Genomic DNA, 26863 nt, shown 5'->3' with positions numbered 1-26863 from the left:
TTTTTATAAAATATTTGTTAATACTTTTAGCTATTTTATATCCATAAATGTAAGTTTATTAATAAAACACCATATTTCTGCCTTTTTATAAGGATATGAATTGTACATACAATCAATTTCAGACTCAACCAACAAAAAGCCTCTCAGAACAATATTTATATGTTGATTTTATTCGCCTACTCATATCATCATTTTTTTACTCCTGGTTCTGTATGTTCATGTTCTGTTCTTTGTAAACTTCATCTGTTTGTATGTTGTATACTCATTGTGTTTCAATAAAGTTCGATTTAAAAAAAGGTACGTTCTAAACGAAGCTTCAGACGTCACTGATCACGTGACTCTGGCCAAACGAATCAAGCCTCGACACGGTGCTTCTGAAGCAGCGCGTTGATCTTTCTGACACACGCACCGGAGCGTCAGCTTCAAGCGGACCATCACTACGTCTCACATCTAAAGGTGTCAAGGTAACTTTGAACTGAGTTCAGTCAATCTGGAGTTTTTCCAAGTTTTCTGTTGCTCTCTGTGAGAGAAGAGCGTTAAAGGCGGGGCTCTCCAGAGTCCAGCAAAACAGGAAACCACAGCTGGGTGTGTGTAAGTGTGCAAACCAATAGAATCCATCGTGGTGGGGGGGGCATCACGGGCAAGAAAAAAATAAAATAATCGGTCGTACCCATGCTTCCCCGACGTCATGCCAGCGCATATTGGGAAATTCGTAGGCACCGATCGGTTTTCTATCAGCCATTTGCTGGGAGTAAGGGCGCCCTCCGTTTGCGAGGTGCGCCTGCTGCTGGCGGCACAGGGAGGAGAGGGCGGGGCGGCGGGGAGTCTCTGGCTGGCTGGAGCGGCATCTAATAACCAACTCGCAAAACAAAAACAACACAACAAACAGATATTATGATACAGACTTATAATCTGCACCCATGTTTTTTCTAAATTCTATAAAGTGAGCGCGAGAGCCCTCGGTGCGCCTGCGCGCTGCTGAAGTCAAAGTAAACTTTATTGTCATCTCCGCTACAGACAGTCCAGCATATAGAGAGACGAGACGACGAGGCTGCAGTTACAGCGGTGCAAGTAAACAAACAATAAATATAAGAAGAGTAAGAAAATAAATCTACACTTTAGGACTCGGGGTAAAGGATCAATAACAATTTAAATTTATAATTTACAGTTTGATGATTTAAAGTCTCACACAACCCGTCAAAAGGGGCGGGGCCGGCTGCTTCCAAGTAGAGCACATTTCATTTATAATGATGTAAATCCAAGCCCATCATGGATTCACCATCTGAATCCTGGGTTGTGTGAAATCCCAGAAATGAACCTTAGACAAAGTGAATCTGTGAACTAAGGTGTAGGTCTGTTAGGTTAATTGTGCTGATCCTCGGGTTGGGGGATTTGTGTTTGTACTGGAGCGCAAAATTCAAACCAATGGAAGATGGACAACAAAAGTTCAAAGCCATCAGGTGCTCAGGTTAGAAAAAAGAGAAAAGATGCAGGTAAGCAGACGTGTGATTGGATAATGGCAGCTCATCCTGAACCAATCAGACTAAACTCCAAACAATACATTATGTTACAGATTTTAATATTAATTAGTCATTGTTACTTGTTGATTTGTCCTTTTCTCATTGTGTGACGAATTATGACGACTGTTTGGTAGCTGTTATTGTCGCTCTCTCTCTCTTCATGTGTGTTTCTCTGGTGAAACAATAGTTTTGTGTTAATGTTAGGGCTGCACGATTTTGCATAAAATGAGAATCACGATTTTTTGGCTTAGAATTGAGATCATGATTCTCTCATAACAATAAATAAACATAAAACAACAAATGTCTCACGTTTTGTTGTTGCAGCAAAATGTTGTCCTGCTTGAAATTCCGTCTCCACCGTTGCTCGACGCTGCGTGTACAGAGCAGGTAGTGCAACAATAGAAAAATAGTTGCGGGACGGCACTGTGTAGCGTTTGTCTAGGGTGTTGATCGTTTTCCTAAATCCCTCGTTTTGCACAGTGTTGATGGAGCCATATCTTTGGTCAGGTGATAAGTGATAGCCTCCGTAATGTCTTTGTGCCTGCGGGAGTTCGACGTGTATAGGGAAGCGCTGTATAAGGTTCCCGTTATTGATGTTTGGGTGGTTGACCGGGACGGATTTTCTCCTGTCACTTTCTCGTCATCCCTGACGTGCTCGCCGTTGTTGTTTCCCTGCTAATTTTAGCATCACACGGCACAGCTTCTGTATCACGTGGTATAAGGCTCCGCCCTTGTCATTTGTTGAGCAGGAAGAGTGAGCGCTTGTTTTCATGCAGAGTACGTCCCGGATCAAAGTGTGAAGTTTTACAAATCACCACTTCTTTAGTGAATATCATTTCAGTCTCAGACAATCTCGTTTCTCTTACAGAGGTTGAATGCACCTTCTGCGGATGGCGGTACCACACAGTGTGCGTGGACTTCCCCTGCACAGAAGGCAACTACAAATGCTGTGAATGCTAAATAAACAGAAACAAATGATCCCTGTTGTCTTTGCTTGATGATTGGTTTGAGTCTTGACAATCCACATTGCTGGCGTTGCATCTTTCAATGCCAGCAATGGCAGGTATCAGTGCTCAAAGCTTTTGTGTTTGTTTCCAACAAGTTGCCCACCTCGGGAAACAAAAATGTGTTCTTTTACTTGTCAGATGAACATATGAGACACTTTGACTCTTCAGTGCAGTGTGGAGCCTAACAAAGATCTGTTTTGTGTCCCAGCTGATCAGCAGGAGGAGGAGAGTCTGACGGAGCAGCAGAGGAACATTTTCAGCTACTTGGACTCAGCTCAGCCACTACAGAGGAAACAATGAGCTCAACACAGAAGGTGACAGACAGAGCAGGACCATATGACCAAAGATATTTATCACCATATACATTTGAACATTTGCCATAACGATGTAGCTGACGATAGAATTGACACCAGACAAAATACTTTACAGCTGCACAACTTTATTAAAAACCCATCAATGTATTTTCACTGAAACAAGCAGCTGTTGTTTATGTGCATTAAAGTTATATAAAAATGTAACAGTGCAAATGCAAATTGCTCGCTGACAGTTTAACCAAAAGGCGTTTCCAGTGGAAACTGGCCGACACATCCTGAGCATAACCATGTATAATATCCACTAAACTTCAGAAGAGGTTATACAGTCGTGGCCAAAAGGTTTGAGAATTGCATAAATATTGGAACCTGGAGAAGTTGCTGCTTAAGTTTTTATAATAGCATTTTGCCTGCACTCCAGAATGTTATGAGGAGTGATCAGATGAACTGCATCGTCCTTCTTTGCCATGAAAACGAACTTAATCCCCAAAAAGCCTTACCACTGCATTTCATTGCTGTCATCAAAGGACCTGCTGAGACCATTTCAGTGATCGTCTTCTTAACTCAGGTGAGAATGTTGGCGAGCACGAGGCTGGAGATCATCATGGCTGTATCCCGATTCAGGTTCTGCAGCTTTAAAGTCCTCAAGGGCCGCGTACTCAAAGACCGCTAAGGCCGAAGTGCGAGGCTCGTAGGCTCGTGAAATGGGACGTCTAACCTCCGTCGCGCTGCCCAGGTTGCCTAGCAACCATGATACTAACAGCTGGAAACGTTTCATACAGCTTTGTTTGACAGAAATGAAGGAGAACATATTTAGTTCATTTGTTTCTACATGAGCTCTGTGTGATTTGATGAGTATCTGAGGCTGAGACCACAGGACTGTGAAACATGATTGTTGGGCTTCATTTCTGTGCTGAACAGTCGTTTAAGATTAGCTGTAAATAACAATTAGCTGATGTTGTTCATGAGACTAAAGTCATCTCACTGTGGTAATGTAAATATAATATGGCCAATATTATAGTTATTATATTAATCACTTCACTCACAGACAAGTATCTGTGACAGTGTGTATACAGATGTATCATATATAAGGGACAAATATTGTTCATTTAATATGTTGGTACTAAATGTGGCTCAATGCTTACATATATGTGTAAAAAGCAAATGTAGGAGCTGTGATAACTGTGTCTGATAGAATGAAGAGTAGACTGATATATGAAATATTCCTTTATTGGGTGAGAAAATCAGACCATGTCATAACTGCTGTAAGTCACACAGAATAGATATCAGAGCCTTAAACAGGCTGACTTCTGCTAAATGGGTCAAACTGGGCAGAAAGTCTACAAACACATAACATCCTTATAGAATATGATGTAACACTATAGATCAACTTAGCTCAGAATATATAAAGCATATAAACAGTTACAGCAATATGATGCAACAAACACAGCAGCTACTGATCCAAAATACTCAAAGCTTCATAGAACTGAAACCAACATTTATTTTTAGCTCCATTCTGCTGCTGATACAGACTTTAGGTTTCTGAACATTAAACTTGTTGCTGCCTTTCATAGTGTGTAACTTGAAGGCCCTGAGTACTTTCTCCCACACTGGAAACACTGGGATGATCACATTATTTGAACATTACCTAATAAGACTGATTCAGGACCAGAGATGGGCAGTAACGCGTTACTTGTAACCCAAGTAAGGGATTACTATTGCAAAAACGGTAATTAGATTACCGTTACTTTCCCGTAGGAACGCTGCGTTACTAAAACCGTGATTTCTTTGCGAGAATGTCTCACGACAGTGACGTAAGCGAGTGCGCCGTTAGTGACAACAGCTGTGTGGAGATCAACATTGGATCATATATCGATTGTGGGAGAGAGTATGAGCGTGCAGCGTTTAAAGCGTGGAAGTACTGACCTTACTTTGAGTTTGATTCTATAAAAAGTGACAAAAACATTAGTGTCCGCTGTGCGTGGGAAGAAAACTTCTTTTTACAGCGGAAAAAAAACCCTAAACTTCCAAGCAAGCACCAAGTGCGCAACGACGTAATGGGAAACTCACAGAGAAACTCACGGATTCTTCCACACCTGCACCAGGGTAAACCTCCGCCTACCCAACTCCTGCTTTACAGGTGAAAATAGAGCAACAGGACCGCTGAGTCTTTGACTTTATTTATGTTCTGCTGTGTTTTACTTGCATCTATTTGAAAGACTGAGTGTAAACACAACAAATATTTTATTTTATGTGCTGGAATGTGCAGAAAATAGGTTTAAATGTTAAACTAATTTCTTCCAGTCAGAGAATGTTGCATATAATTAAATGTTTGCTTGATGCATAAAGTTAAAAGATTAAAACTAATAAAACAAGTTTAAAAAAAGAGACTTTTCCATTTGATTACATTTTATATGATGGATTATGTAGAATCGTGTTTTTAAAAAGTAACTAAGTAACTAAGTAATTAATTACTTTTGAAAATAAGTAATCAGTAAAGTAACGGGATTACTTTTTTGGGAAGTAATCAGTAATTAGTTACTGATTACTTTTTTCAAGTAACTTGACCAACACTGATTCAGGACAGACAGTTATGTTAAACTTTCCTAGCAGTCCTTCACAAACAGGGAACAGTCTGTCTATTCTCTCCATCTGTCAGCTGCTGCTGGCTCTTCCTCCTCCTCTTCCTCACACACTGCTGAGTTTGTCCTGGTGGATCATCAGGGGTGCAAAGCCTCACAGATGATGTGCAGCAGTGGCTCCCTCAGTCTGTCCTCACTCTGGACACTTGCAGTCGTCACACATGGAAATCAAATGTGTGATAAGCTGCAGGATTCAAACACAAGTGTAACTTATAAACACATGTTCATACTTTTATTCCACAATCAGAGAGAAAGAAACAGAGAGAGAGTGCAGGACAGACAGACAGGTGACAGTCTCAGGTGTACACACTGCTACACAACAGCACCAGAGAAGCAGGATTTAGTGTTTGTGTTATTACGAGTGTAAACAAGAAGAGTTCCAGATGGTACAGTGGACACATGTGTGACTGCTGTGATTAAAGCATCTTTCTTTCAGCTTAACGAGTGAACCGTCAGCTCGTTCAAACACACGTTAAAGTGCGTTTGGCTCGACACCACCGAACAGAGGCAGCAATATAACACAGCTAACATTAACAGTGCAGTGGATCCTGCTTGTGCCGTGATGTTCAGGGCTGCAAACCGAGCAGCATCACTGACTTTCAGCTTGTTGTGTTTGTGGATATATGACTGACTTTAATTATCCACAAAATCATCACATTCTCTGTCAGATTAAGGTCGACTATTGAACGGCGTATATTTTAAAGGCTTTAAAAGCAAGTTAACGCTGAAAGTACAAACATCACTAATGTCACATAACTCTGCCGACAAGGCATAGCTATGGCTATGAAATGCTCTTTGTGTATCACTTCTTCATTATGAAAGATGTCATTAATGCACTAGTAATGTCTCATCTGGAGTATTGTTCAATCATTTGGTCAGCAGCTAATAAGACAGATCTTAACAGACTTCAGTTAGTCCAGAATAAGGCGTCCAGATTAGTGTGAAGATGTTCATACTATACTAATATTGATCAAATGCATAATAACCTTTCTTGGCTTCCTGTACAGGCTAAAATATTCTATGGCTTACTTGTAGTTCTAAAGAAAGCAATTCTGTTAAACACACCACATTTATTCTGCTCAGCTGCAGTATCCAGATGAAATACATCATCATATTACACAGTTTTCAACAAGCTGCAATTTAGTAAATGCTCGAGTTAAAAGTAACGTTTTGTAAAACTGTTACATTTAGAGCAACTTTTAAGTGGAATAAGTTGCCTTAAAAAATTAGAGAATTATTCAAAACTTCAATGAAGACTTAAAAGCCGATTTACAGAGCTTTTAGTTGTTGTAAATATTGTAAGACATGATTTGTTTTTGAAATTTGTGTAATGTGCCTCAATGTTATTGATATTATTATTATTATTATTATTGATTGCTTATATTTGAACAATTGTGAAACCTCACTGTGGATGTAAGAGTGAAATTATGTGGATATCTTGAATCCACTTTATTGTGTAATATTTTATGTGAGTATTTGACGGAAGACGAGCAACATCTGTTGTGGAAGCTAACGGGGTTCCTTTAGAATAAACAAACATAGGATTTATTATCACTGAATAATTCTGTATAAATCTATACAAATTATAGAAATATGTCATAGGAAACAACAAAATAATCTAAATTATAAAATAATGTGTGTGTGTGTGTGTGTGTGTGTGTGTGTGTGTGTGTGTGTGTGCATGATTTTAGTGTTTGAACAGTCATGAATTATCTTTAACAGCAGGTTGGATGTAATGTGTTAGAACTACCAGCAGGTGGGGATAAGAGACCTTTAAGGTGTTTGGTGCCACGCTCCACCTTCAGGTTTAAAACTAGTGTTAATGGAGTTTGAAGGTTGAGTTTGTTCCACGACTGCATTTCACTCACTGCCTCTGTTTGTATCTCTGTCACTGCAGGACCAACATGGAGCCAGAAGTCAGCGCTCTCAGGAGGCCGACAAACCTCACAGAAGAAAGGGAGAGAAAAAACACACCTGTGACGAGTGTGGGAAGGGTTTTACTGTGAGGGCTAAACTAAAACAGCATCAGGTCATCCACACTGGAGAGAGACCGTTCAGCTGTGACTTGTGTGGAAAGTCTTTTTCCTTCAAGGGTTCCCTAAAAAAACACCAACTCATCCACAGTGGAGTTAAAGCGTACAGCTGTGATCAGTGTGGCAGAGCTTTTACTCACAGTAGCAACTTACAGAAACATCTAGTTACCCACTCTGGAATTAAGGCATACAGCTGTGATCAGTGTGGCAGAGCTTTTACTCAAAGTAGCCACTTACAGAGTCATCTAGTTACCCACTCTGGAATTAAGGCATACAGCTGTGACGAGTGTGGGATGGAGTTTACTGTGAGGGCTTCACTAAAACAGCATCAGGTCATCCACACTGGAGAGAGACCGTTCAGCTGTGACTTGTGTGGAAAGTCTTTTTCCTTGAAGCGTTCCCTAAAACAACACCAACTCATCCACAGTGGAGTTAAAGCGTACAGCTGTGATCAGTGTGGCAGAGCTTTTACTCACAGTAGCCACTTACAGAGGCATCTAGTTACCCACTCTGGAATTAAGCCATACAGCTGTGACATCTGTGGAAAAACTTTCAGCCAGAGAGGGAGCCGAAATAAACACCTACGCATTCACACCAGACATGATGTGTACTGCTGTGAACAGTGTGGCAAACAGTTTATAACTCACACACACTTACAACAACACATATTTACCCACACTGAGGAGAGACCTTATCAATGTGACCTGTGTGAGAAGACTTTTAAAACTCCACGTCACCTGAGACGACACCAACAGATCCACACCAGAAAGAGACTCTACAAGTGCAGCTACTGTGAGGTATGTATTTATATTGTTATCTTGTCATTTTAGCCTGACTGTTTGGAACAACTCTGCTCATTAAACTGTGTTAGCATGTTAGCAATTCTACTGCATGGAAAAGCAGCTCTGAGTGATTATTCAGATTTTCCTTTCAGTTATGATTTTAGTATTACTGTAGTATTATGGTGGTAGTATTGTAGTTATTGCAGCCCAGTAAACTGAGTGTGTTAACTGAAACAGTCAAATGTAGTTGGACGTCTGCAGAGATGCTCTTTATTTCAGGCGACGTTCAGGATACAAATGTTGAAGGACTGACTTACACTGTCTTTGTGTCTTTGTTTAGAAGCAGAGCGACACAGATGGATCCAGTTCTCAACCCTGTCATCACTGTGGTGGTGGGAAAGACTTTCATTGTGACCTCTGTGGAAAAACTTTCAGTCGGCAAGCTGCCCTTAAAACACATCAACGTAGACACACTGGAGACAAACTGAAATACTGCAAAGAATGTGGGAGAAGCTTCACCACACCAAGTGATTTAAAAAAACATGAACTGATTCACAGTGGGGTTAAAAAGCACCTCTGTGATCAGTGTGGGTCATCCTTCACCACTGCAGGCGAGCTTAAATCACACAAACGAGTCCACACAGGGGAGAAACCACACAAGTGCAGACACTGTGAGAGAAGCTTCTCACATTCAGGTAATCGTAACATTCATGAACGTACACACATGGAAGGAAACTACAGCTGTGACCAGTGTGACAAGACCTTCAGGAATCTCAGTTCATACTCTGCACACAAACGATCCCACGTTACTAATAAACTGTTTCACTGTTACCAATGTGCCCAAACATTCACCTCATTGTCTGCTCTGTGCAAACATCAGCGCGATCACTCAGGGTTGAAATCACTCCCATCACTGGATCACAGTGAATCTGAAGACACAGAAAGATCCTCTGGTTTCTGTGTCAGACTCAAAAAGCTTGAGATCAGGCTCCACAGAGTTCAGATAGAATCATTTGTGTTGAACTGAACTGGTTGCTGGGCTGAACTTCTACATAATACAGATCTACATGGGATCTTCTTTTCTGTTGTTTTACTGAGTCAGTTTTGTCCTTTTTTCTCTGTCCTGGTTTTGCTCGTCTGTAAATGATTGAAACTCAGTCAAATAGTTCATTGTTCTCCAGCAAAACGTTTTGGAAACTCATGTTTAACCTTTAAAACTCTGACATGTTTTAGCACACAAGGCTTCATCGGGGAGTTCACTCATGATTGGACCATGAGAACAAAGGTTTTTAGTTCTTTCAAAGAGAGTCTTGGAGATGTTTGATGTTTCTGTTTTTCTGAAACCACCTGAAAGAAAAACTATTTTTCTTGCTTTATGTAGTGTGGAAGTTTTTAATGTTTCTTCATCTGTGATGTTCTTGAATGTGTTCACGTGAAGATGGTACAAATAAACTGTCCTTTCAACTTTAGCTCCTAATTTATTCATTATTTATGGATGTAGCACAGCAGCCGTCTCTTGATTAACACATGGAGGGCTCGGGATCTGATGGTGTCGTCTCCCTAATTTGCCCACTCAGTAAATCTCACTCATGGCCAAGAAATTGAAATAAACCTTGTTTCCCTGCTGGATAGTGATCCACTGTAACTCTGCTCCTCCTTCCTGTTTAGGATTTCTGTGGCTGAAGTAAAATTCCCTCCATCCATCACTTATCCGGTGCCCCCCGTGTGCGGCAGCCTGTTACAGCAGCTCTGCTCATTCTGAGTTTCTTTCTTTCTTATCTTTTTCTTCTCGTAATTTTTTATAACTAACGTATCAGTAATTAGACTCTGCAACCATGTTCTACCGTTTTGTGCTAGTTCTGGTCGTTTTTCTTAGTTTATTTCTACTTTTTTCCCGCGTGTCTGGGGACCCAGAGCAGGGATCCTTTGTTTACAGTAAGGATCAGCTGTTAGCGCTGCGTCCTGCAGCGGTACTGTCGGCGGACAGACCCGACATTCCCAGCGAGCTGAGGAGGAAAAGACGGGGGTGTCGTGCTGGGAAGGAGCGCCGTCGCCCGAGAAGGAGACGTTATCGACCATCTCTTCCTTCTGTAATCATTGGAAACGTAAGATCTTTGCCCAATAAGATGGATGAGCTCACGTTGCTAACCTGGTCACAGAGGGAGTACCGACAATGTAGCATCATGATGCTAACGGAGTCGTGGCTAACACCGCTAACTCCGGACACGAGCGTGACACTACCGGGATTTCAGCTGCTGCGAGCGGACAGGACGAGAGACAGCGGTAAGAGGAAAGGAGGGGGACTGACAGTGTTTGTGAGCGACAGATGGTGTAACCCTGGGCACATCACTGTGAAAGAACAACTCTGCAGCAGAGACATTGAGCTGTTAGCCGTTAGCATGCGTCCGTACTATCTGCCCCGGGAGTTCTTGCATGTTATCGCAATAACAGCATATGTCCCCCCCTCCACTCTGTGGTCAGCAGACTGCAAACACAATCACCGAGAGCCCTTCTCATAATATCAGGGGACTTCAATCATGCCTCACTGGACTCCACACTGCCCACCTTCACCCAGTATGTGACCTGCCCAACCAGAGACAATAAAACACTGGACTTACTGTATGCCAATGCAGAAGAGGCATACAGTTCATCACCTCTCCCTCCACTGGGCAAATCTGACCACAACCTGGTGCACCTTGTCCCTGTGTATGAGCCCTTAGTGCGCAGGGATCTACCAGCCACCCGCACAGAGATGGTCGGAGGAGAGCGAGGAGGCTCTTAAGGATTGTTTTGAGTCGACTGTGTGGGAGGTGATCTGTGACGACCACGGAGAGGACATCGACAGCCTTACTACATGCATTACTGACTATATTAATTTCTGTGTGGATAACACCGTACCTACCAGGACTGTACGGTGTTTTTCCAACAACAAACCTTGGATTACCCCAGAAATTAAAGCTGTCCTCAAGCAGAAGAGGGGGGCCTTCAAATCCAAAGACAAAGAGGAGTTGAAAAGGGTGCAGAGAGAGTTGAGGGGACTGATAAGGAATGGGAAGGACAGCTATAGGCAGAAGATGGAGAACCAGCTTCAGCAAAACAACGTTGGTGAAGTCTGGAGAGGCCTCAGAACCATCTCGGGCCACAAACAGCAGAACTCTCTGCCTGGGAGGGATGTGAGGTGGGCAAATGAACTGAATCATTTCTTCAACAGATTTGATTCAGCCATGAGGCAGTCTGCAACATCGGCTGCAGACTCACCCACCCCCACTGCTGCTGTTCCACCTCAGACACTTCACACCTCCTCTATTCACCCTGCTCACTCCTCCCCACCCCCAACAACAGCATCCAATACACACTCAACACAAGGCTCCAGCCTGTCTCTCTCAACCACCCAGGTTAGGAGGGAACTGAGGAGGATGGCAAGAAGGCAGCGGGCCCAGATGGCATCAGCTCGAGGGTCGTCAGGTCCTGCGCGGACCAACTGTGTGGGGTGATGGAGCACCTCTTCAACCTGAGCCTGAGGCTGGGAAGAGTCCCACAGCTCTGGAAAACCTCCTGTGTTGTTCCAGTGCCAAAGACTTCACGCCCCAAGGACCTCAACAGCTACAGGCCGGTGGCTCTGACATCCCACCTGATGAAGACCCTGGAGCGGTTGGTCCTGGCTCAGCTTCGGCGCCTAACAAGCTCATCACTAGACCCACTTCAGTTTGCCTACCAGCCTGGCATTGGAGCAGATGATGCCGTCATTCACCTCCTACATCGTTCCCTCGCTCACCTGGAGACCGCTGGAAGCACTATGAGAATCATGTTCTTTGATTTCTCCAGTGCCTTCAACACCATTCTTCCCTCGGCTCTGAAGGACAAGCTGGAGAACTCTGGAGTGGACCATCACCTCACTACCTGGATTCTGGACTACCTCACCGACCAACCACAGTATGTGAGGACTCAGGGCTGTGTGTCGGACAGGGTCGTCTGCAGTACGGGGGCCCCACAGGGAACGGTTCTGGCTCCGTTCCTCTTCACCATCTACACTGCAGACTTCTCCCACAACTCCACCCAGTGCTTCCTGCAGAAGTTCTCTGATGACTCTGCAATAGTCGGCCTCATCACTGATGGGGACAACAAGGAGTACAGAGGACTGACTCAAGACTTTGTGGACTGGTGCCAGCTGAACTACCTCCAGATCAATGCCAGTAAAACCAAGGAGCTGGTGGTAGACTTCCGCAGGCACAAGCATTCTCCACTGCAACTACTGAACATCCAAGGTATGGACATTGAGGCTGTGGACAGCTACAGGTACCTTGGTGTTCATCTGAACAATAGACTGGACTGGACTCATAACTCAGACGCCCTCTACAGGAAAGGGCAGAGCAGGCTGTACCTGCTGCGGAGACTCAGGTCATTTGGAGTGGAGGGCCCACTCCTGAAGACCTTCTATGACTCTGTGGTGGCTTCTGCTATCTTTTATGGTGTGGTCTGCTGGGGCGGCAGCATCTCTGCTGGGGACAGGAAGAGACTGAACAGGGTGATCCGAAGGACCAGCTCTGTCCTAGGATGCCCTCTGGACCCAGTGGAGGTGGTGAGTGACAGGAGAATGGCGGCTAAGCTGTCATCCCTGTTGGACAACATCTCCCACCCCATGCAGCAGACTGTGACAGCACTGAGCAGCTCCTTCAGTGGGAGACTGCGGCACCCACGGTGTGGGACGGAGAGATTTCGCAGGTCTTTCCTCCCCACTGCTGTCAGACTCCACAACAAAGACTTTAACTGAACAAACACACACATCCATACATATGCAATAATACTAAGTGCAATAATCTTTTCTGGCATCGTTGTATTTTTACTCAGTGTATATAGCATTTGTATTCTATTTTTATCTTATTGTATATTTTTATTCTATTTTATTCTACTGTATATAGTATATTATTTTATTTTATTCTATTCTGTACAGTTGTGTACTGTATTTATTCTTATCGTATTCTAATTTTTGCATCATAACTTTTGCACTGTCCACTTCCTGCTGTGACAAAACAAATTTCCCATGTGTGGGACTAATAAAGGTTATCTTATCTTATCTTTATCTTATTACTGATTACTTCCCCAAAAAAGTAATCCCGTTACTTTACTTATTTTCAAAAGTAATTAATTACTTAGTTACTTAGTTACTTTTTAAAAACACGATTTACAACCTGAAGAGGTGATAAAGCGATAGATCTTTCAGCCCAATTCTACTTTTTCTACATAATCCATCATACAAAATGTAATCAAATGGAAAAGTCTCTTTTTTTTACTTGTTTTATCAGTTTTAATCTTTTAACTTTATGCATCAAGCAAAAATTTAATTATATGCAATATTCTCTGACTTGAATAAATTAGTTTAACATTTAAACCTATTTTCTGCACATTCCAGCACATAAAATAAAATATTTTTGTGTTTACACTCACTCTTTCAAATAAATGCAAGTAAAACACAGCAGAAAATAAATAAAGTCAAAGACTCAGCGGTCCTGTTGCTCTATTTTCACCTGTAAAGCAGGAGTGGGGTAGGCGGAGGTTTACCCTGGTGCAGGTGTGCCGCGGTCAGTTGAAGAATCCGCGAGTTTCTCTGTGAATTTCCCATTACGTCGTTGGGCACTCTGAGCTTGCTTGGAAGTTTAGGGTTTTTTTTTTCCTTGTAAAAAGTTTTCTTCCCACGCACAGCGGACGCTAATGTTTTTGTCACTTTTTATGGAATCAAACTCAAAGTAAGGTCAGTACTTCCACGCTTTAAACGCTGCACACTCATACTGTCTCCCACAATCGATATGTGATCCATTGTTGATCTGCACACAGCTGTTGTCACTGACGGCGCACTCGTCACTGTCGTGAGACATTCTCGCAAAAAATCACAGTTTTAATAACGCAGTAATGCAGCGTTCCTACGGGAAAGTAACGGTAATCTAATTACCGATTTTGCAATAGTAATCCCTTACTTTACTTGTTACTTGAAAAAAGTAATCAGATTACAGTAACGCGTTACTGCCCATCTCTGGTAAGTACATATGTGATCATAGCTTTAGCTTTTAAATGTTTATTCTAGTTAACACAGATCAGGTGGAACAACTCAAATAAAATATCAAAAATATTAAGTGGTCATCGGTACTCAGTTTGTTCAATACTGAATACAATGGAGCACAAATTGTCCATGTCCAAACTGTCACCAAAGTGCAATTTAGACCTGGCCTGTGGTTGTTATCTAAGTGATAACCATCAATTCTACTAAAACAAATACAAAACAAAGAAATTTGACACATTCTGTTGATATCAAAAGCACACTGAACAATTCAGTGTTGTTTTACTGCTGTTCTCTCTTCACTTCTTCTCCTCTGATTCTCTCCACATGTTGCTCTGCATCAGTGCTCAGTTTCCTGACAAAACAAGATTAAATATTGCTAAATATAATAGTATCTCACTACACTTCAACATAAGTGTTTTATTTTTGTAATTGTTTATCTGTTATTTTTCAGACTGAGTCACTGTGACCTGTCAGAGAGAAGCTGTGAAGCTTTGGCCTCAGGTCTCAGCTCTCAGACCTCTAATCTGAGACAGCTGGACCTGAGTAACATTAACCTGAAGGATTCAGGCGTGAAGCTTCTGTCTGAAGGACTGAAGAGTCCACACTGTACACTGGAATCTCTCAGGTGAGATCAAGCATTTTCCTTTCATCAACTGACAGAATTAGCAGATTAATAATAAGGCAGTCCTCTAATAAGAGGAGAAGTGGAGGTGTTTTGAAGGGCAACATACTCTTATGTTAACAAGACAGGAAGTAGTTCCTGGGAACTTCTTCCTTTGTTATTGTCTAAGTAGAAACATGATGGTGAAACAGTGATGAGTTTGCAGAGGTGGATCCACAGCACACAACACAACAATGCTGTTGCGTGCTGAAAGCAGACTTCTCACAGATTCTGAGGCTGCAGGTTTCATCACTGTCCAACCAAAATTCACTGAACCAGCGGTAAATGAACGTCCAAAACTAAGCTTCATGTTTAAAAAACAGATGATCAGGGGGATTTGTGTTTACATCTTTTTTGTGTGATCTGCTCACCTGCTGTTTTAGCTGTTTGGTGGTTGTTGAGATGGTTTTGTGAACTTTTAGCTGAGATTCTGACATTTCTGTAGATACCACAAGTGTCTAATTACTTTGTACAGCATGAATGGCCATAACAAGGTTTTTAACAGTAAGAAAAGTTGTAAAACTTCAGAAAATATAGTTAAAAGTCCAAAACCTTCTACGTCTGGTGGCTTGTGGTAAGGAGCAGATCAAACGAGTAAAGAATTACGTTATAATTATAAATGGCTTCAACAGCACATTCAGGTCTGTGAGACTCATTCAGACACTGAGCCGTGGCTCTGTGCTACATGCACATAGTTCTGCATCTCTGCCATTCAGACACACTTTATATATAGTTTATTTTATGTAGTATTCAATACTGAACTGTACATTTAGTCTTTTTAAAGGCAGCAAGTTTTATTCAGTGTTTTCATAAAAGCCTTATTTCTATCCATTTACTGCTATTAGGAAGAACACGTGAGGTTTAAGACCTGGACCAGTTTGAAACCTTTTGTCCTCCACAGTGGAAAATGGGTGGAAATAAAAATGGGTCTCACTTTAGCCATCTCCTAATTTTATCAGTTCTACTCTCAGCGTCTTCTGTATATCTCCTGTATAAATGTTGCACTCAGCTTTGTGGTCTCCAATATCACTGAAATGCAGCCAGATGCTGCTCATTTTGCCTTTTCACTCTTTCCTGACACGCTTGCATTTCAGTACAGCTCCCATTTCTCTGTGTACTGGTCTCTACCACTACCCTTGCTGTCTATGGGACATTTCCGTCCTCTTTCACATAATGGTATGATCCCAGTCTGTCTCTTAAAGTGTTTGGCCACATGGTTTGCTCATCAGTAGTGCATTGTGTACTTATTTTAATAGTACTGCCAGTGGCGTGCACAGACATTTTGGGGGGCAAGTGCTCCAGGGGGAAAAAAGGGCACTTTTTGCATATGTGGAAAACCTTTTCTTTTTATAATAAAAAAATCGCACAGGTTAAATGCAACTTTTAACCGGATTATTCGTCCAGAATTGCTGTGCGTTGCTGACCTACAGCAGACAAGAGCTTCTGGACATCTGGACTCACAACTCCAACAGTTTTATCTCTGATCTCCGACTCATCCCAGAGATCTCCAGAACACCGGAGGCTGCCCACTCTCCCCGGCCGGGCGGAAGTGCACGCAGACGGCGCCGAGATCGTAAACAAAGGCGAGGTAGGCACGGAGGGCTACAGGCTAAGCTAAAGCTAACACCACACCGGCTGGCTTTACCCAGTATTTTCCTTGCCAATGTCCGTTCTCTGGCAAACAAAATGGATGAGATACGGCTCTCCATCACTAACAACAGACGGATTATGGACTCAAATGTCATGTTTTTCACCGAAACATGGTTGAACAACAGCTGCCCGGACAATGCTATCAAGTTAGCAGGACGCCACACACACCGAGCCGACAGGCTAGCAGATGACTCCGGCAAGACCAGAGGTGGAGGTTTGTGCATTTATATTAACAATGCTTGGTGCATGAACTCCACTACTACTGAGAGTCACTGCTCACCTAATGCGGAGTTTTTAATGGTCAAATGCAGACCTTATTATCTCCCCAGAGAACTCACTTCAATCATACTCACTGCCGTGTATATCCCCCCCGACGCTAATGCTAGGTTAGCCATGAAAGAACTTTCTGCAGCCATCAACAAACACCAGAATAAACACCCCGAGGCTGCTTTTATTGTTGCTGGCGACTTCAACCACACCAACTTAAAGACAGTCCTCCCCAGATTCCACCAACATGTCTCCTGCCACACCAGAGGAGACAAGACTTTAGACCATGTGTATTCCAACCTGGCTGGAGCCTACAAAGCCACACCCCTCCCCCACATTGGACAATCGGACCATCTCTCTCTGTTCCTCACACCTAGGTATTCACCACTCATCCAACGTGTGAAACCTGCTGTGAGGACAATTAAAGTGTGGCCAGAGGGGACAGACGCAGTGCTCCAGGACAGATTTAAAAACACAGACTGGAATATGTTCACCCACACAGACCTGGACCAGTACGCCTCATCTGTACTGGATTACATCTCCGAAACCACAGACAGTGTTACCACCCAGAAACGGATCACCATGTACCCCAACCAGAAGCCTTGGATGAACCGGGATGTTCGTCTCCTCCTGAAGGCCCGCAACACCGCCTTTAGGTCAGGAGATACACACGCCTACAGCACAGCCAGGGCTAATCTAAAGAAGGGCATCAAAAAAGCCAAACACCATTACAAAAAGAAGGTAGAAGAACACTTCTCCAACTCCAACCCCCGACGCATGTGGCAAGGACTCCAGACCATTACAGACTACAGGACCACCAAACCCTCCCCCGCATCCTCTGATGTCTCCTTCCTCAACGAGCTCAACAACTTTTATGCTCGTTTTGAGCGAGGGAACCCCACAACCACAACCAAAGCAGACATGACGCCAGACCACCAACCTCTGACTCTCTCCCCCACCGATGTAGGAGCGGTGCTGAGCAGGATCAATGTCCACAAGGCTGCAGGTCCAGATGGCATCCCCGGGCGTGTTCTCAGAGCGTGTTCTGGGGAGCTTGCAGGAGTGCTCACAGACATATTCAATCTGTCCTTGGCCCACGCTGTGGTACCGGCCTGCTTCAAATCCACCTCCATCGTCCCGATACCCAAAAACTCCAACCCATCTTGCCTCAATGACTACCGCCCAGTAGCACTCACCCCCATCATCACTAAGTGCTTAGAGCAGCTGGTCCTAGCACACTTCAAATCCTGTCTCCCCCCCACCCTGGACCCCCACCAATTCGCATACCGCCAGAACAGGAGCACAGAGGATGTTGTCTCCATCGCACTGCACTCTGTCCTCTCACACCTGGACAACAACAACACCTACGCCAGAATGCTGTTTATAGACTTCAGTTCAGCATTCAATACAATCCACCCCTCACAACTCATCAGGAAACTGACAGACCTGGGCATCAGCTCCCTCATCTGCAAATGGTTACTGGACTTCCTGACCAACCGCCCCCAACATGTCCGGCTGGATAACCACTGCTCATCTACCATCACAATGAACACCGGTGTACCACAAGGCTGTGTGATGAGCCCTTTCCTCTACTCCCTCTTCACCCACGACTGCAGACCTGCTGATGGTTCCAACACCATCATTAAGTTTGCAGATGACACCACGGTGATTGGCCTCATCAGTGACAACAATGAGGCCGCCTACAGGGAGGAGGTGGATCGTCTGGCTGAGTGGTGCGACACAAACAACCTGCTGCTTAACACCGAGAAGACCAAGGAGCTCATCGTGGACTACAGGAGGAATGCTGACCCACATCCACCCATCCACATTAAGGGGACGGCTGTGGAGCGTGTGAGCAGCTTCAAGTTCCTGGGAGTCCACATCTCCGAGGATCTCACCTGGACGACCAACTGCTCCAAGCTGGTCAAGAAGGCTCACCAGCGCCTCTTCTTCTTGAGGACTCTGAGGAAGAACCACCTGTCCTCAGACATCCTGGTGAACTTCTATCGCTGCACCATCGAGAGCATCCTGACCAACTGTATAACAGTCTGGTACGGGAACTGCTCTGCCTCGGACCGGAAGGCGTTGCAGAGGGTCGTGAAAACTGCCCAGCGCATCGCCGGAGCACCACTTCCTGCCATAAAAGACATCTACAGGAAGCGGTGTCTGAAAAGGGCTGGGAAAATCATCAAAGACCCCAGTCACCCATCACATGGAGTCTTCACCCTCCTGCCCTCTGGGAGGCGCCACAGGAGCCTCCGGACTAAGACCACCAGGTACCGGAACAGCTTCTTCCCCACAGCTGTCAGACTCCTGAACTCTGCCTCCTGACATCTGACCCACGTTAAACTCATGCACTGAACATACACACCCCCACAATGGACAACTGTACCCTCAAACACACAATAATAACATGGACTGAACCACCACTCACAACCACTAGCACTTCATATAGCCTCTGTAGAAACTATCTACACCCTCACTTATCTTAACTGCACTACTGTATAGCTCTGTGTAAATAATCATTCTGTACATTCAATAATCTTTAATCCTACAACTGTTTACAACTTGCATAGTTCCCATTTCTGTATAGCTGTATATCTCAAATTTCTGTAAAGTTATTTATTTCATATTCTGTATAGTTTTTCATATTTATATCCTGTTCATAGCCTGTACATAGCTTGTACTCACTACAGCCTGTACATACTTATAGTTATAGAATATTCACAACATACTTCATACCGTGTACATTATAACATACCATAATAGACCCATTTCTGTAATATACTTACATATCTATACTATTGCTAATATATATTGTAATATATCTATATCACTAAAGCACTTCTGGATGGATGCAAACTGCATTTCGTTGCCCTGTACCTGTGCATGTGCAATGACAATAAAGTTGAATTCTATTCTATTCTATTCTAAAGTGACTCTTTTAAAAACATGTCTGCCTGAAATTCACATTTCATTTATTTTGGGGGATTTTAACAGAGAGATAGAACTTTATGAATCCCTCATGTTTATCCTCCAGGGAATCCAGTTTGTAGTAGCAGAACACCGACAAATTTTTACACAGCACAGAATTAGGATATCAAATAAAGGGGAATAAGAGAATATGAATATAAGCATAAATACACTGAACAAAAATATAAACGCAACACCTTTGTTACTGCTCCCATTCCCCATGGGATGGACGTAGAGACCTAAAATTCATTCCAGATACACAATATAACCATCCCTCCCAAACAGTGGTCACAAATCAGTCCAAATGTGTGGTAGTGGGCACATCTGCTATATTGAGATAATCCATCCCACCTCACAGGTGTGCCACATCAGGATGCTGATCTGACATCATGAGTAGTGCACAGGTGTACCTCAGACTGCCCACAACAAAAGGCCACCCTGGAATGTGCAGTTTTGTCTCACAGCAAAATGCCACAGATGCCACAAGCAATGAGGGAGCGTGCAATTGGCATGCTGACAGCAGGAATGTCAACCAGATCTGTCGCCCGTGCATTGAATGTTCATTTCTCAACCATAAGCCGTCTCCACAGGCGTTTCAGAGAATATGGCAGCACATCCAACCGGCCTCACAACCGCAGACCTCGTGTAACCACACCAGCCCAGGACCTCCACATCCAGCAGGTTCACCTCCAAGATCGTCTGAGACCAGCCACCCAGACAGCTGCTGGAACAATTGGTTTGCACAACCAAACAATTTCTGCACAAACTGTCAGAAACCGTCTCAGGGACGCTCAACTGCATGCCCGTCGTCCTCATCGGGGTCTTGACCTGACTCCAGCTCGTCGCCGTAACAGACTTGTGTGGGCAAATGCTCACATTCGATGGCGTCTGGCACGTTGGAGAGGTGTGCGCTTCACGGATGAATCATGGTTCACATTGTTCAGGGCAGATGGCAGCTGAGAATGTCCCAGTTCTTGCATGGCCAGCATACTCACCGGACATGTCACCCATTGAGCATGTTCGGGATGTGCTTGACCGGCGTATACGACAGCGTGTACCAGTTCCCACGAATATCCAACAACCTCGCACAGCCATTGAAGTGGAGTGGACCAACATTCCACAGGCCACAATTGACAATCTGATAGACTCCATGCGACGATGTGTTGCACTGCATGAGGCAAATGGTGGTCACACCAGATACTGACCGGTTCTGGGTCCCCAGACCCCCAATAGCGCAAAAAACTGCACATTCCAGGGTGGCCTTTTGTTGTGGGCAGTCTGAGGTACACCTGTGCACTACTCATGATGTCAGATCAGTATCCTGATGTGGCACACCTGTGAGGTGGGATGGATTATCTCAATATGGCAGATGTGCCCACTACCACACATTTGGACTGATTTGTGACCACTGTTTGGGAGGGATGGTTATATTGTGTATCTGGAATGAATTTTAGATCTCTACGTCCATCCCATGGGGAATGGGAGCAAAAACAAAGGTGTTGCGTTTATATTTTTGTTCAGTGTATATACATATATACACAGACCTCACACAGAGACAGCAGCTACACTGTGTGTGGATGTGATCCAGTCACAGCTGTGGGTTTCAGTCAGTGTGTCTCTGACTTCATGGTCACATTTCAAAGCTTATTGGAGCCAGAAGATGTTCAAGTAAAAGATTTATTGCTGTACTCGTCTACCAGGATAACAGGAGGTTCATAAAGCTGTGTAATACTTCAGCTTTACATCATGCAGTAGTAGTTTATTAAACCCCCCAAAATATGACTATCCAGAGTTGGGACCAGGAAGCAGAGTTGCAGTCTTACACGCCTCTCTGCAGCTTCTCTCCTCCTGCTACCCCCCAAAAACCCGTCTCCATAGAGACTGTGTCAGCTTCCAAACAGACAAAAAACTAAAAACCAGCAACAAACAACTTAAACATAAACAATCACAAAGAAAGAACAATACAGTATCCACATCTTAACCAAAGAGTAAAACAGTGAAATGTGGATTATTAAACATTAGGTCTCTCTCCTCCAAGTCTCTGTTAGTACATGTTAGTAAAAACATTTCTGCATTTTACCCATATTTTATTTTTAACTCAAAATCAAAGATTCCAGATTCTCCTACATGTTGGTTTTGAATCAGATAGGACGACAGATTTCAGGTGGCCCTGTGTCTTTCTCTATTACATTTGCCACTGTGTAACTCAAAGTTATTTAAGGACTAGTTTATTTCAATGGATGAGTTTACTGACTGACGCGCAGAAGAAATAGTTCTTTATGGAGCCTAGATGGTGTGAATGATGAGACCAAAGACTGCAATATCTTGTACCAAAAATATATTGAATAAATGGAGGAAAGGGGAAATGGAACAAAATAATTAACACAACACACAACATAAATGCCCACAATTAAATAATAAATCAATGCTGTGATCTTTCTGTGCAAAAGTCCTTTTTGGTCCTCTTCTTTTTAAAGTTCACTTTTAAGGTATTCCTCCTTAGAGTCCAGCTTCATACAAATGGGGAAATATGTCCGTAATCCAAAGACGGCTAAGTGGGGGAAAGAGGGGAAACAAAGAATGGTCCTACCGGCTCGCCACTTCAATATGAAGAAGATTAATTCAAAGGGAGGGAACAAAACCTGACCTGTAGGTCAGAAAAACGTCCATTAGCACATCAAGTTCGATTCAGTTTACCGGTAAACAAATATATTTTTCTGCAAGCCTATGTAACAATGCAAATCATCATCAACCAATGTACAACAGTTAAATTATTAATCATCTTGGCTACGTAGCTTAATCTATACATTCCAGTAGCGTTCGCTACAAACAATACAAAAACAACAATAAAGGAAAACAGCTGTCTAACAGACAGCATAGCCGAATTCAAGGCAACACATAACAATAATCATTCAATCGCACTTTGTTTCAAAGTAAGCCCATTAAAGTGCTTAAGTAAATAAAAGTGTTCAAAAACAGCGGTTTTTGAGCCGGAGTTCTGCTCGCGGTGGGAACGCCGCCGCACAAAGTCATTTTTTAATCGCGCAAACGATCGACTGGTTACTGACAACCAATAGGTTGTTTTTGGTAGATATTAAAGATCATGGGTGGGCGGGGCAAATGGAGCAGTTTTCTACAGTCGAGTAAAATTCCAGGAAAGAGCTGGGTGTGGCTTTCCTTTAAATCACATGATCAACAGCTTTAAGATGGAGGCAACTCGCTCAGTGTTTCCTGTTTCATTCTTAGACTGTGGCGATGGTAAGTAGCAGCTTTTCACTTGTTACCTGGCATCTTTTCAGCCACCAATGATAGTCATTGTATGTTATCAACATTTCACTAACTATGTTGTCTCTCATGTTTAAAATAGGCCGACCAAGAGCAAAATAGGTATGTCTGCAGACTCTGCTGTAGCCAGAGTTATCAGATCTCCTGTGTTTTTAAATCCCTAACTGCTCGATCATTATCATTTTAGAAGACAACAATTTCTCAAAGGAGGTTCAAAACTAATGCCTACAAGATTACCAAGAGGATGGTTCGGGGCTCTTACATGACTCCGGGAAGTCAACACTTGGTGGATGAGGTGTGTTACCTTTGACACTTTTAAGACAGTCCTGTTTATCACTACTAACAATAAGCAAATATGTTTTCACTCAACAGATCCTTCACAGCATGTTGTTTCTGGGCAAAATCAACAACATCCCCTTTTCTCCAGAAGAAATCTTCCCTAATCCTTTTGTTTTGGGTTCTTTAATGAGAAGATATCCCAGGCCTTTTAAGTTGTATTCGACTCAGCTTCCCAGGCGAAGTCCCTTCTCCTGTGTGCTCGACATGGTAAGATAACTCTTCTCACATTTTCAGTCAATCTGACAAACTTCCAGTTTTTAGGAAAGTATAATGCAAAGTGCTTTTTTACTGAGAAATCCAAAGAAAATCCATACTGTACCTTATACTTCAACATATGCTTCTAGCTATACTTCTCCACCAAACACAGAGACTGCAGGAGAGCTGGAGACTTGCTTCAGAATTTGTTAGTTCTAAATAATGTCAAACAGACTCATTATTGGAGATGCTTACAGTCTTCAAGGCGTATATGATGCTGTCACTGTGTAGCTGCTGGATCTGTTAAGCTCAAAGACTCTAAATTCAGTGTGTTTTGACAGCCCGGCATAGCAAAATAGAAAAAATAAGGTCAATTAGCAAATTTAATTATAAATTAGTGAGAACAAAGATGGATTTTTGCTTATTGATTTAAAATTAAATAGATTTTTGTGACTTGTTTCACCCCCTATCTTAAAATGTCTAAACCAAAAGCATCCAATGGTCCTGCATAGTTAAACAAGTCAAGCAGCGAAACAAACATGTTGATCAACTTTCTATGAAAAACAACTATATAATCAGGTGCAACACTTTGACCAGATCTGTAACTGTTTTCAGATCGTCCTGCAAAATAACTCAGAGAATGAAGAGCAAATAAAGCAGAGTCTGCAAGATCTCCTCACAGACTTGGACTTAGAAGAGAATAATAAAAAAAACAGCTTTCGTCTCGTCCACCATCTGCATTTCTCAAAAATCCCAAACCAACAAATCAGAAAGGTACTGCGGAGTCTCCATGTCCACCAAAGGTCCTAACGCTGGGAAAATTATGATTGCTGCCTCCTGTCTTAGCAAATGGCATAAATATGTATCTGGTGCGGTGATGACCTATTATCCAAACACAGTCCAGAAAGATTACTTTGATGGAACAATTGAAGTACCTGGAAATATCAGGTGTGAGGCTTTTTGTCTCCGTGATGGTGCCAGAATGAAGCCTTGCAGATCATGTAAGAATTTGTTTGGCTTGAACACAGAAGACCTCAGAGAGTGGCCATATGGTAACTGTGCTGAAGCTGAGAGCCTGAGCAATTTGCTTGAAAATGAGAGAGAAGTTGAAACACATGTGGATGAATACTCAGCTGAAAAGGATAACAGGCAGAGAGCTGAGGATGAGGTTGGTAGGGTTCTTAGAACTGTGTTGCAAAGGATTCGGTTTAACTGGACAGGTGAATTTTACAACCCAGAACAAGAGTGAGATTTCATGAAATCATTTGCATTCATCATTCTGATAAATCAAAGATTCTCTGCTCTGACAGCATCTGTGTGGATTTTCTGTAATCACAGAGACGTGTATAAGCATGTTTACTTTCCATCTCCATGTAATTGTCACATTTAATAATTAAAACTGGCTTCTATGGGTTTTTGTTTGTTTGCTTACATATCTAGTGTTTAATGCAATATGAAGCATTATCAGACAGCATTTATTGGGAAGAATCCCATATTTATACTGGTCTGTACCCAGGGTACACAGAAAATAAAAACACATGTTTTCTTATTATGATCCCAACTATAATTTACTTAAGCAAAAGCACTACATGTGTAGTTATAATATTTATAGCAGTTACTGTTGAGCTTTAAATTTATCATCTTAAATGTTTATATGCTGATTATATTGCTTTATATAAGAAAGGCCTAACTCTGAGTACACTCTGTGCCAAAAAGTGCTGACAGGAAACTGCATGCTTTTGCAGAAACGTGCTTTTGCAGCTAGAAAGTGAAGCTGATATATATCAGTTTTAATTAGTTTTTACCAACTGCTTGCTAGGGCAATCCCACGAGTTTGGTGTTTTTGTATTGAACATGATTCCAAGTGCTTTCTATAACACATAGCAGAGGTGCCACAACAAAGACTGAGAAGAGGACAGGAAGAGACAGTGAAAGAGATGCACTCCTTCGCCATTCATGTTAAAGCGTTGCATAGCTTTAATTTTAGAGAGTGTTGCATAACTTTAGTCATTTTTCTACCACAGGTGAAGCCAAGAATTGTGAAGCTCTCTTTTGGCCAAATACCAGAATCTGTAAGAAGAAGAAAAAACAAACAATCAAATAGGTCATTATTAAGAGGACAACAATCTCTTGATGATTATCCACAGTGTCTTTGATAACTCTGAGATACAAACTGTCAAGTATATACACATCCCAGCAAACAATAGCTGTGTTTGACTAAAGCGATTAATAACAAGGACAGAGCTACAATCACTACAGTCAAACATAAAGGGCTTAATCCTGAATCCAAGTCTGAGCTGTGATGCCGTTGGTGCTGAAAGCTGCTCAGATCCTGAAGCTGCACGTTTTGTCTCTCTCTAACCAAACCAGCAGCAAAAGAAGACGCATTTCGCTTGACATAAACATTGTCATGAATTCCCTCTTACTTTTGCTGGTTTGCTTCCACCACCATTAAAACACAGACAGAAAAACAACACAGCACAGCTCTCTGCCTCTCTCAGTGTACTTTAAGAACACCGTTTCCCATCTCAAATCTCTGTTTTTGGCATTATTCGCTTGCTTGTTATGAAGCAGTCTACCGTTGTTTACAGCCATTTTTTTAATGACTTCCGACAAGACAGCCTGTTTTCTGCTGTTCAATACCAAATTGTATTTATTTTTTTAAAATTACGTGAAACTGCAAAATGCTCTGCTGTGTCTCTATTAAAACCTCTTATTAAAACCTCTGAATCACTTCAGCAGCATCAGCCAATGTACATTTGTTGAGTCGTGGTTCTCGTCTGCTTTTGTTCTACTGCAGAATAATATTTTTAAGGTTATCTACTGTAAAAAGCTAGGCCAGGAAAATCTGCTTCATGGTTTTGTGTTTTATCCTCAGTTACTTTGACACAAAAGCATCTGCTGTGATGCTCACACCTCTGATGAAGTTTCACAAGTGTCAGTACTGATAAATGATCAGAATTATAATGTTTCTGACTCTCTGAGTAAGAATTAAATGGAATCTAATTGGGACCTTGTGAATTGGAATTGAACAGGTTCTAGAAATCAGTGATGATACTCAGCTCCAATACCCACCTATGATATTAGGCTTACGACCGCTGACTGGGTTTCATTTACCAGCTTTTTATGTTCTTCCTGCAGTT

The 26863-nt window shown here is 42.6% G+C and overlaps 2 protein-coding genes, 1 long non-coding RNA gene and 1 pseudogene across 3 annotated transcripts in view; 3 read left to right on the top strand and 1 right to left on the bottom strand.

The window, feature by feature from the left end:
- LOC146577113 (protein NLRC3-like) overlaps nucleotides 1-26863 on the bottom strand; it is a 560242-nt gene that overhangs the window by 127138 nt on the left and 406241 nt on the right. The gene's annotated exons all lie outside the window — the stretch shown is intronic.
- Nucleotides 357-7499, top strand: LOC146577122 (uncharacterized). Its single transcript, XR_014891373.1, has 3 exons — nucleotides 357-464; nucleotides 2736-2841; nucleotides 7378-7499. It is a non-coding gene; the product is annotated as an uncharacterized LOC146577122 (long non-coding RNA).
- LOC146577121 (uncharacterized) lies at nucleotides 7557-9747 on the top strand. The gene is made up of 2 exons (XM_085268189.1): nucleotides 7557-8310; nucleotides 8636-9747. The coding sequence occupies exons 1-2, from the start codon at nucleotides 7807-7809 to the stop codon at nucleotides 9320-9322; spliced, it is 1191 nt and encodes a 396-aa protein (XP_085124315.1). The 5' UTR covers nucleotides 7557-7806; the 3' UTR covers nucleotides 9323-9747.
- LOC146577120 (uncharacterized) lies at nucleotides 10422-25134 on the top strand (annotated as a pseudogene).

The sequence above is a fragment of the Mchenga conophoros genome, linkage group LG3, assembly GCF_057382185.1.
Source record: "Mchenga conophoros isolate Kocher_MC1m ecotype Shallow Benthic linkage group LG3, M_conophoros_male_GT1.1, whole genome shotgun sequence".
NCBI classification, from domain to species: Eukaryota; Metazoa; Chordata; class Actinopteri; order Cichliformes; family Cichlidae; genus Mchenga; species Mchenga conophoros.
Note: the sequence above shows the minus strand (reverse complement) of the source record. Positions and strands in the feature narration are given on the sequence as shown.

What these genes read in the sequence shown, in the direction of transcription:
- LOC146577121 (XM_085268189.1), top strand. Translation starts at nt 7,807, where the DNA reads ATGGAGTTTACTGTGAGGGCTTCACTAAAACAGCATCAGGTCATCCAC. An exon ending in ACAAGTGCAGCTACTGTGAG is followed by an intron (nt 8,311 to 8,635) that starts GTATGTATTTAT and finishes GTCTTTGTTTAG; the next exon opens with AAGCAGAGCGACACAGATGG.